Here is a 12,448-nt window from a genome sequence, read left to right on the forward strand (position 1 = left end):
GGGTAATAATTCCAGGTTTAAAAAAATTAGTTTATTAATAATATCATGTAACTAAGCCAAAAATACATATGGCTAACACTTAGCATTGTTGGTAAGGCTTACACTTCCCAAGACAAATAAAAAGAGATTTTCCAGTCACATTGGATTATTTGAGCATAGTGAATATCAAAATTGGATGAATATGAGGACATACCTGTGAAGAAATCCACCCAGAATCATTGAGTGTGCTTCATCTGCCTGATTTCTGATATTTACCACATCCAGACAATCTAATATGCCTGGGTGCAGAATTACCTGGAAAAACTCAGCAGGTTTGGCAGCATCGGCGGAGAAGAAAAGAGTTCACGTTTTGAGTCCTCATGACCCTTCGACAGAACTGCAGTTCTGCCGATGCTGCCAGACTTGCTGAGTTTTTCCAGGTAATTCTGTTTATGTTTTGGATTTCCAGCATCCGCAGTTTTTTTGTTTTTATGCCTGGGTGCAGACCCAGAGAAATTTCCCCAATGGACTTCAAAGTTAATTTGAAACCCTGTTCTGTGGACCAGAAATGCAAGTGTTCTCTTTATTGAACCCTGTTAATTAGGTAATTTATATGATGATATATTTACACGCCCCTTCCCTATTCCCCACCCCTACCCCCCCGGCCTTTAAAAACCTGCTATGTAAGCTTTCCAAGGTTTCTACTGTTTGGCAGTGAGGAGCTTTGGAGAGTGGTTTTAAGTTGCTTTCTCTTTTGTTTCTCTGCATTTTTGGGCTCTGGCCCCTGTGACTTGATGATGCAACCATAATTAGAAATTCAGGCTGCGGGGAATATGGCTTAAGCCAATTGCTGTCAGTTACATTTTCGTCACATTATTTGCTTTTGTGAAAGCTTATTAAGTGTGAAACTGGCAGTTTCCTTCAAACAACAGGTACAACTTTGCACACAGTGCAAAGCTAATCTTTACAAATGCCAACCTATTGGTTGCTGATCTAAAAAGTCAGTTTAATACTTCAGCTTAACATAAAATGTGAACAATATAAATATTTTAATATGAACTGTTGTACTATTGCAAACTTAAAGCAAGGATGTGAGACTGCATTTGGCAAGGTACATGCTCCCTGGCCTGTAACCAAACATCTGATACATTACAGATGGACTACTTATTTCAACCTCTGTGTTTTTATTTCAGATTTCCAACATCAGTATTGTTTTTATTTTAGACTCCAGAAAGGGTGCTGGATATTTCTGGCCAAAAAGTGCAGATGTGCACTTCAGCCAAGGCAAATTACGTGCTCTTACATCAGCAGTGTGGTCAGCATCCAGCAGTACTACAAGTTGTAGTTCCATTTGGCCATTTGAGTTCTGAGCTCACAAATGATGGTATACAACAAGCCTTAGATTGAATTGATTTTAGTAGTTTTGTTGATTACTGAAAAAAGTTCTGGAGCCGTAAATTATAAAGCGAATTGGAAGATGTGCCATGCTTTAATCATTTCAGGAAAGAAACAATTAATGACTACTCGCTAGTTAAATCTACTATTGTTCCCTAAGAAGATGTTATGGAAAATATAATGGGCAGAATTTTATGGCCCCGTTTCGGCGGGGATGGGGCCGTAAAACGCGGTGAGCCAATATAAACCCCTTTGACTTCAGCGGGAACGTAAAGTCCCGCTGCCGTAAAATTTTGCCCAATGGGGTTTTAAGAATTCTATGTCATATGGAAATTTATGCGTCACTCTTTGCCCTCGAAATTGATTGTGTAACTGAGATTACACACATTACATGTGTTTATTAATTATGCCTAAATACATGTAAGTTTTAGCTTCAGATCTCTGGCTATGCAAAACAGTTGTTCTGTCATATGGTTAATCTGCAGGGCAAATCTCAAAATATTCGCTCTTAGTGAATGTATTTTCATGTTTAGGTTAAGAATGACTATATGATGGATATAGCAGATCAAGTGGACCAGGATATTGCACTGAAGCTGGGATGCCTTGAGATCAGGTAAGCCTATCTTTGTAACTTTGCCTATATTGATACGGGGAGGTAGTAGTATTGTTGCTGGACTTAGTAGTAGTCCAGAGATCCTGGGTAATGCTCTGCGTACCCAGGTCTGAATCTCACCACAGCAAATAGTGGAATTTCAATTCAATAAAAATCTGGAACTAAAAGTCTAATGATGACCACGAAACCATTGTCAATTGTTGTAAAAACCCATTTGGTTCACTAATGTCCTTTAGGGAAGGAAATCTGCTGCCTTTACCTGGTCTGGCCTACATGTGACTCACAGCAATGTGGTTGACTCTTAAATGCCCTCTAAACAAGGGCAATTAGGGATGGGCAATAAATGCTGGCCTAGCCAGCGACGCCCACGTCCCATGAATGAATAAAAAAAAACGTTTAAAAGATTTTATAGTTGATGGTTTGTTACTTAACTGGGCATTGTGGAAATGCTCATTCAAATATAATGAGATAAACTGAAGCCTAATCATCCTAATGAACCAATTGAAAATAAATGTTTTGTCCCTCATATTATTAAAGAAATCAGTTATTCCAGCCTTGCTGATATGGCTGTTAGAATTTACACAGTTTGGGACATGTGAATTTGTAGCTATTTTTCATAATTTTCTTTTTATTCTTTCACTGGATGTGGGCCTCGCTGGTACGGGGGCACTGCTCTAAAATTAGGGGTCACCTTTTAGGACAGAGATGAGAAATTTTTCTCTGAAGATTATGCGACTTTGGAATTCTCTGTCTCAGAAAGCGGTGGAGGTGAGGGTCATTGAATATTTTTAAGGCAGAGGCAGATGGATTCTTGTTAGGCAAGGGAATCAATGGGGTTAGATGGGGAATATGGAAATCGAAACACAAGAAGATCGGCCATGATCTTATTAAATGGCAGAGCAGGCTTGAGGGGCCGAATGGTCTACTCCTATTCCTGTCTCTTATGTTCTTATTTGTTGCTCATCTCTAATTGCCCTTAAATTGAGTGGCTTGCAAGATCATTTCTGAGGGCAGTTGAGAGTTAGCCACATTGCTGTGGGTCTGGAGTCACATGTAGGTCAGATGAGATAAGGATGGCAGATTTCCTTCCCTAGAGGACATTGGTGAACCTGATGGATTTTTCTGACAAATGATGTGCCGTTTTCTACTCAATGTTACTGAGATTAGCTTTCATTTGCAAATTTATTAATTGAATTCAAATTCCACCAATTCCCGTGATGCGATTTGAACTCATGCCCCCAGAGCACTAGCCAGGGTTTCTGGATTAGTCCAATGACATTACCGCTCCACCATCATCTAATAAGAACATAAGAAATAAGAGAGGAGTAGGCCATTCGCCCCCTCTTGCCTGCTTTGTGATTCAGTAGAAACTGAATCTGATTGCAGACTTCACAGAAGCACAGAATTTTAACGGCACAGAAGGAGGCCACTCTGCCCATCATGTCTGCACCGGCTCTCCAAATGAGCATTATGACCTCGTGCCATTGCCCTCCTTTTTCCCCGTATTCCTGCACATTGTTTCTATTCAAATAATCATCTAATGCCCTCTTGAATGCCTCGATAACTCCACTTTCTTGCCTGCCCCTCATAACCTTGACTCCCTTGTAGATCAAAAATATGCCTAACTCTAATTCAATGACCCAGCCTCCACTGCTCTCTGGGGAAGAGAATTCCTTAGACCAACTACCATCGGAAAAGAAATGTCTTCTCATCTCAGTCTTAAGTGGGAAGCCCCTTATTTTTCAACTATGCTTACTGTTTCTAGGTTTCCCACCTGGGGAAATATCCTTTCAGCATCTGCCCATACAAGCCCTTTCAGAATCTTAGATTTCAATAAAGTCACCTCTCATCCTTCTAAACTCCAATGAGTATAGACCCAACCTCATGCCTGATGAATGCCAACCCCCCAACCACGAAAACTCTCTTTGGAGGAGGGCATTAAATTCTGCCCATGATGACTGTTGCATTTTTGACATTTATTTTTCTTCATGATTTTGAACTTAGTTACTACTTAAAGACAAGACTCTGTTGTCGCCCATAATGTGAAGAACTGTAACTAACTAATATTAAACAATGTTGCAAGCTTACTTTGTATGGCCTTGCGCAAGTCAAGCCTTGACCTGAACCAATTTACATTTTGATGTTTTATTGATGTGGTTGAGAAGCCTGATTTTTGAACCCTTGTAGGCAATTGCAAACATCAAGTAAATGTGTAATGTAACTTAGATGATATAAACATGCTTATCATAAGACATCTCCCCATCCCACTTTCCCCTCCAAACCCTGTTTCCTTCTGTGTCCGCCCTTGGGAAAAAAAAAGCTCCCACAAATCATTTGCAACTGCACATTCGCAGTCCTGACAACCTAGCCTTTGGTCCTCCTTTCAACTTGACATTTCTACAGCTAACCATCTACTCATCCGCAATTCCAGCTTCATCTTCGATCCACTTGTCCCCATTAAAACTGTTTAGCTCTGTGACCCTGGCCGCTCCCCCTGTACAGCCCTCATCACCAATCCTTGAAGTCCAAGGGATGCAGACATGTATGGATATGATGGACAGGTTTAGTCATCCACTGCTAGATCAGGTTGAACCACATAGAGCACTCTTGGGCCCTGACCTCATGTGTGAAAACTGCTCATATCTCTGGGATCCTGGAATCTAAAGGTAACTCCTGATTTATTTTCTCTACTGCAAGCCATCTTCTTGAACTCTTCTACCCTGTTTCCTCCACCCTCGTTTCCAACAACATGTAAGGAGTTCATGGATTTCTTTGTAAGATTTAGGCCATCCAATCAACTGCCTCTATGCTTCCCTCCTTTCCACTGTCCCATTGGTCCAGACTTTCCCTAAGGCTCCCTCCTGCTCTAGCATTGAACTGTGAAAAAAGGTAAACAATCCCTCTTCACAGCCTTTGACGTGATTGACCACACCATCATCCTCCAATGGTTCTCCACTGTCATCCAGCTGTGTTGGGACTACACCCGCCTGGAACCATTCTTATCTATCTAATGTAGCTAAAGAATGACCTGCAATCACTTTTCCTCTTACACCTACACAGTTACTCTGGTGCTCCCCAACAAGATATACCCTTGGTCCCCTGCCTATTTCTCATCTACAACACAATACTGGCAATACTCTCTAAATTGTCAGATTGCTTGCCTGACATTCAGTGAAAGGTGAGCAGAAATTTCCTCTAATTAAGTATTGGGAAGACCATAGCCATTGTTTATGGTCCCTTCCGCTAGCTCCATTTACTAGCCACTGACTCCAGCCTTCTCGCTGGCAACTGACTGAGGATGAACCAGATTTTTCTCAACCTTGGTGCTGTATTTGACCCTCAAATGAGCTTCCACCCACATATCAATACCACCATTAAGATTCCTATTTTCACCTCTGTGATATTGTCCAACTCTGCCGTTGCCTCAGCTCATTTGCTCCTGAAGCCCTTATCCATGCCTTATGTTACCTCTAGACTGCTCTGGCACACTCCTGGCTGGCCTCCCACATTTGCCCTCTGAACTTGAAGTTATCCAAAACCTTGTCCTAACTTGTACCAAAACCTGTTTGCCATTGCCCCTGTACTTGCTGACTTAGAATGTCTCTTGGTTAAGTAATGCCTTCATTTTTCAATTTTCAACCTTGTTTTCAAGTCCCTCCATGGCCTTTCCCCTCTTTACCTCTTTAATGTTGTCCAGCCTTACAACTTTCCAAGGCATCCCTGCTCATCTACTTCTGGCCTTGCATTCCTGCGTTTAGTTTCTCCATCATTGGTGGCTTTGTCTTCAGTTGCCTGGGTTCCAACCATGGGAATTATTACCCTAAATCTTTCTGCCTTTCTACCTTGTTTTGTTCATAAGACATTCCTTAAATTCTACCTCTTTGACCAATCCTTTGATCATCTGCCCTCGTATCGCCTCATGTGTCTCAGCATCATATTTTGTTTTATATTGCCCCTGTGAAATTCCTTGAATATTTTATAACATTAAGCATCTTATATAAATGTGAGGTGTTGTTCTCTTGATTAGTTTTGACTTCAATTTGACCTTGTTACCCCATTTTGACCTTGAATTGAGCTCATTTTGACCTTGAATTGAGCTTGAATTGATTCTGTCACAGATCCTGAATGCCCTTATTCTTATTTTATTTTATTCTTTAAACTTAAAGAGGAGAATGCACAGTGAAGTGCCATTTTGTAAAATAATTTTATCCGAAATGCTATCTTTGTAATTTATGGCAGCTAACATAAAAGAGAATACACAAGTGTTCTTAAGGCATATAAATAGTATATACAGGACGTTAAAAGTCATATGAAGATAGAAATAGGAGTAAAGATAGGCCATTTGGCCCCTTGAGCCTGCTCTGCCATTCATTAAGACCATGGCCAATCTGTTTGTGTTTGAAATTCCACATTCCCATCTATCCCTGATAACCTTAGCAAGAATCTATCTGCCTCTGCCTTAGAAATATTCAATGACCCCGCCTCTACTGCCTTCTGAGACAGAATTCCAAAGTGACACAGCCTTCTGAGAGAAAAAAATTCTCCGCATCTCTGTCCTAAAAGGGCAACCCCTAATTTTAACAGTGTCCCCTGGTTCTGGACTCACCCACAGGAGGAAACATCCTTTCCAAATCCACCTTGTCAATTCCACTCAGGATCTTATATAAATATATATATATATATATATATATATATATTTAAACAAAAAGCTGCGGTTGCTGGAAATCCAAAACAAAAACAGAATTACCTGGAAAAACTCATCAGATCTGGCAGCATCGCTGGAGAAGAAAAGAGTTGACGTTTCGAGTTCTCATGATCCTTCAACAGAACAGTTCTGATGCTGCCAGACCTGCTGAGTTTTTCCAGGTAATTCTGTTTTTGTTCAGGATCTTATATGCTTGAATCAAGCCACCCCTCACTCTTATGAACTCGAGTGGAAACAAGCCCAGTATGTCTAACCTTTTGTCATAAAACAACCTGCTCATTTCAGGTATCAATCTCATAAACCTCCTCTGAACTGCCTCCGATGCATTTACCTCCTCTCTTAAATAAAGGGACCAAAACTGCTCGCAGTATTCAAGATGTGGTCTCACCAATGCCCTATATAACTGAAGCATAACATCCTTACTTTTATGTTTAATTCCTCTTGTAATAAAGGATAGCATTCCATTAGCCTTCTTAATTACTTGCTGTACCTGCATACTAACTTTTTGTGACTCATGCACTGAAACACCTAGATCCTCTGCAGCTCGGAATTCTGCAGCCGTTAAATTCTGCATTTAAGTAATACTCTGCTTTTTTATTCTTTCTGCCAAAGTGAACTACTTCAAATTTTCCCACATTGTACTCTATCCGCCAGATTTTTGCCCACTCACCCAACCTATCTATACCTGTCTGCAATCTCTTTATGTCCTCCTCACAACATACTTTCCTACCTACCTTTGTGTTATTTGCAAATTTAGCTATCATGCCTTCACTGCCCTCACCTAAGTCATTGATATAAATTGTAAAAAGTTGAGGCCCCAGCACAGACCCCTGCAGGGCTCCACGCATCACATTCTGCCAGTCTGCATGCTCTCTGTTTTCTATAAGCCAGCCAATCTTCTATCCATGCTTTTACTTTCCGCTATAACCTTTGATGTGGCACCTTATCAAATGCCTTCTGGAAACCCAAGTACAGCATGTCTGCAGGTTCCCCTTTAACCACAGCGCATGTTACCCCTTCAAAGAACTCCAATAAATGGGTTAAACATGATTTCCCTTTTACAAAATAGAGGACCAAATAGGGGATCTGCTCATGTGGTAAGCATGATTTTTCAGGTATTAGGATTCCCGAGGAATGTATCCCTGCTAAAGTCGGTAGCCCCTCAACCATTTAACTCTCTAAAGCCCCCACCATGAGCCCCTTCTCTTGTCATTGATTCCACCTGCTCCCTGGCCACTTTCACAGACTGTTCAAAGCCTCAATCTCCTGTTTTATGTTGAGTTAAGGCTCTGATCTCATATCCTTTCCATTAGAAAGAATGATTACTTCCGCCTCCACAATATTGTACGTCTCAGCCTCTCCCTCAGTTTATCTCCCATTGAAACCTTCATGCTTTTGTTGCCTCAACTTGGTTATTATATTGCTTTCCCAGCTTCCCATCTTCCAAGTGGATTCAATTGTGACTTTTAAGAGGAAATTGGAGAGAGAAAATTTGCAGACTATGAGGCATGAGTGGGACAGTGTTCCAAGTTAAGTTTCTCTTGCAGAAAGCTGCATGGACATGATGGGCTGAATGGACTCTTTTTCTGTGCTGTAACCAATCTGTGATTCTATGATTTTTTTTGCTCTGCCCACGTTAAGTTTCCTTGCTTTATTTACAAGCTGAGTGGACAGCAAATAATCAGTTTCCCAATTTTTCACCGAAAGTCTTTTGAACCAGTTCTTAAAAGGTACCTGAAAATTATACAGATTTTTCTGAAATCTAATGGTCAAGAGTTTCTAAGTTATATCGAGACTTCAAGAAAGAATTCCTCTGAGGCTTTTAGTACATGACATAACACACCACAAAGCCTGTCAAGAGTTTAGCCTTTTTGTGTTTTGCTGTTCTGTAGTTTCCAAAAGAACATAAAAATATAGAATAGTATAGCCAGAAAAAGGTCATTCAACTCATCGAGTCTGCATTGGCTCTTTCAAAGAACCCTCTCATCATCAGCCATCCAGCCATTGGAAAGAGTTTGTCTTTATTTACCCCATCTAATCCCTTAACAGTGCTATAAAATCTCCTCTTAACCTTTCCTATTCTAAGAAGAACAATCCCAGCTTCTCTAATTTACCCACATAACCATAATCACTCATTCCTGGAACTATTCAATTACATGTTTTCTGTACCCTTTGCAAAACTTTCATGTCCTTTTGAAGTTTGGTGCTCAGAATTGGACCCACTACTCCAACTGGCACTGAGCTTGTGATAGACTCCTTGTTATTCGAGTATGTCCAAGCTGACTTCATCGTTTCCTGTGGGTCCTCTCATGACTGAAGAGTCCAACACAAGATCACTATGGACATCCACAGAATTAGTAATTCATGTTTTCATTGGTGCTTGGGAGAACTTCTACAGTTGCGTCACCTTTGGCCTTCTTCTGGACATGTTGAATATTGAGTTTGATGTAGATGGTCCTCAAAGCATGCTGAACCAAATTTTAGCGTGTGCCTCCACATGGTCAGGTTGGTTGCAGTGTTTTGCCATGACAGGTGATCTGCAATGCAGAGGTTTATAAGGTTCTTTTTTAGGCTGTCCTTGTATCGTTTTTACTGACCACCTCGATGTTGTTTGTGCTGAGACAGTGTTTTACAGAACTTATCTCCCTCATTCCTGGTAAACCACATTGCTGTCTATACGGCCTTGAAATCCAACTATTCCTTTATCATCCGTGTACTTATCTAGCTTCCTCCCATTGACTCAACCACTGCATGAGGCAACAAGTTTCACATTCTGACCACTCTCTGGTCAAAAAAGTTTCTCCTGAATTCCCAATTGGATCCATCAGTAACCATCTCATGTTCATAGCCCCTAGATTTGGACTTCTCACAAATATCCTCTCCATGTTCGTTCGGTTGAAGCTGTCTAAGCCCTGAAGATCTCTAACAGGTTATCTCTCAACCCCTCCCTCCTGAGAAGAGTCTTCAGCTTGTTCAATCCTTTCTGATACTTTTGTTGAAGATAGCCAGATGTGTTTTATGATTATGACATCACGTTGAATATGTATATCCAGACCTTCATACTACATTTAAATGCAGCAAACTTTGCATTGGAAAAATAATCTCCAATATCACCTATGCTAACAGGAGGAGACCATTCAGCCCCTTGAGCCTTTTTAAAACATTCCATTAGATCATGGCTTACCTGTACCTCAACTCCACTTACTGGTCTTTGATCCGCATTCCTCGATACCCTTAACAAATAGAAATGTTTTGATTTTATTCTTATATTACTGTATTCATTCCATCTGCATTTGTGTAATGCAGTCCATGTAAATCATTTTCTTCTAAAGTTCATATTTTTCTATGGTTGTAATCATTTTCAGTACAATGTGGATTCAAATGCATAATAGTTTAATTAACACATCACTGTTTTGAGGTACAAAACAAAAACAAAATTACCTGGAAAAACTCAGCAGGTCTGACAGCATCGACAGAGAGGAACACAGTTAACGTTTCGAGTCTGTATGACTCTTCACCAGAACATATGGACTTGAAACGTTAACTGTGTTCCTCTCCACAGATGCTGCCAGACCTGCTGAGTTTTTCCAGGTATTTTTGTTTTTGTTTTGGATTTCCAGCATCTGCAGTTTTTTGCTTTTATCTTACTGTTTTGAGGTAGTTTGATTTAACAATTTATTCCTTTTTCTAACAGGAGATTCTATAGGGAAATGCGGGGAAATGCCTTGGAAAAGAAATCCAATTATGAATTGTTGGAGTGAGTTACTTTTAAGTGTTCCTGTACTAAGGGCTAGCATGTTGTATTTTAATGTGCAAGTATTTATTTCAGTGTGTAAGTAGCTGATTTGCGATTTGTCTTGAAATATTTCAAGAAGGGTACAAGCTATAATGTGGGATTCATTATTTCTTTTTTATTCTGAAATCTTATTTGAGAAAATTGGATCTAAATAAATTTGATTTCTGTCAGCCTATAAACAAACTTAATTTAGTTTATAGGTGTTAAAATTAGACCAATTATTGCTAGCTTTTCAATTTTAGATTTTAAGACCCAGTGTTTACAAAACTGTTCATCGGAAAAAAAAATGCTTCTGTGCAGCTTCAGAAGGATGGCATTTTATTTTATATTGTATTATTGTATAGTATTCACAGTACAGAAGCAGGCTGTTTGGCCCAGCAGGTCCATGATGATGTTTATACACCACTTGAGCCTCCTCCCACTCTTTCATCCAACTCCATCAACATATTATTCTGTTATGTTCTCCCTGTGTTTATCTGGCTTTCACTTAAATCCATGCTATTTGCTTCTCCTGGCGACAGTGAGCTCCACATTCTAATCACTCTCTGGATAAAGTTTTTCCTGACTTGCCTCATGGATTTATTGGTGGCCATCTTTATTAGTGGCCCACAGTTTTGGTCTCCCCCACAAGTAAAATCAGATTCTCTATAAATACGCTATATAAAGAACCCTAACCTAATTTTTTTCCTGACAGATATAACCTATGAATTCTGGCATCATTCTTAAAGTATTTTTGCAGCTTCACTGGTGCCTCTACAATTTTATATATATGGAAATCAGAACTGTCCTGAGTAGTGTAACCAAGGTTTTTACAAATTTAATGTTTTTCAAAAAAATCCTTCTGGAAATGAACCCCAGTGCCTTGTTTGTTTCTTTTTATGGCCTTCCTGCTCCTAGGCCCTATGTTTGTATGTATTAACCTGCATCAGTACTTTTACTTAGTTGTACTGTATTTACACTTTCAGATCCCTCTGCTCCTCTCCCCCATTCAGACACTTATTTTCCAAGGAGTATGTGGTCTCCTTATTCTGCCTAACAAAATTTACCACCTCACACTTATCTATACACCTCTGGCCTTGACTATTTCAAAGCACTTCTTACTTGCCTCTCACATTCTTCTGTTAACTTAAGGTCATCCAAAGCTTTGCTGCCCATGTTCTTATTCACACCAGGTCTTAATCACTATTACCGCTGCACTTGCTGACCTGCATTGATACCTGTTTAATCAATGCTTCGGTTTTTAAAATTCACATTTTTTTTTCAAACCCCCATGTAACCTCAAATCTCTGTAATCTCATTCTGCAACCCTCTGAAATGTCTGCATTCCTCTAAACCTGGCCTCTTGAGCAAACCTGATTTTAATCACAACCCCTCATGCCAACCCCGTTGGTGCTGTGCCTTCAACTTCCTAAGTCCTAATCTATGGAATTCTCTCTGTAAACCTCTGCTTCTCTATCTTGGTTTCCTCCTTTTAGACTTGCCTTAAAATATATCTTTTTGATCAAGCTTTTGGTCACCTGCTCTAATATTTCCTATGTGCTTGGTGTTAGATTTTGCTTTATAATGCTCCTGTGATATATCCTATTAAAGATCATTTGCCAATCACATACCCATTTTGCAAGTTATTTAACATCTTCCTTTATTGTGTCTCTTTCTCTGTATTAACTGCAACCGCTACCTGGTGTTGTCTGCAAATTTTTAAATTTTGCTGCAGTTCCCAAGTCTAGAATAATATATGCAACTTGGAATTGAGGATACACATGTGAATGCATATTTCCTGTTCAGATATAGGCAATGTTTACACAGTAGAAATTTGGCTGCATCTGAACAGGAAGCTTGTCCACATGCTTTGTGAATTTGAGATGCACCATGAAAGCATATTTGAAATGTACAAAAACAAATGTGGATACATCTAAAGTACAAGAGTCCAAAATAATATATTCTTGCCAATAACTGGTTG

The 12,448-nt window shown here is 39.8% G+C and overlaps 1 protein-coding gene across 7 annotated transcripts in view; it reads left to right on the forward strand.

Moving 5' to 3' along the window:
• ptk2aa (protein tyrosine kinase 2aa) overlaps positions 1-12,448 on the forward strand; it is a 551,780-nt gene that overhangs the window by 268,605 nt on the left and 270,727 nt on the right. For all 7 annotated transcript variants that reach the window (XM_041189015.1, XM_041189013.1, XM_041189014.1 and 4 more), the window contains 2 exons: positions 1,908-1,987; positions 10,387-10,449. In XM_041189015.1, coding sequence (XP_041044949.1) covers positions 1,908-1,987; positions 10,387-10,449 — 143 coding nt within the window. The remainder of the gene's footprint in view (positions 1-1,907; positions 1,988-10,386; positions 10,450-12,448) is intronic.

The sequence above is a fragment of the Carcharodon carcharias genome, chromosome 6 (genome assembly GCF_017639515.1).
Source record: "Carcharodon carcharias isolate sCarCar2 chromosome 6, sCarCar2.pri, whole genome shotgun sequence".
NCBI lineage: Eukaryota > Metazoa > Chordata > Chondrichthyes > Lamniformes > Lamnidae > Carcharodon > Carcharodon carcharias.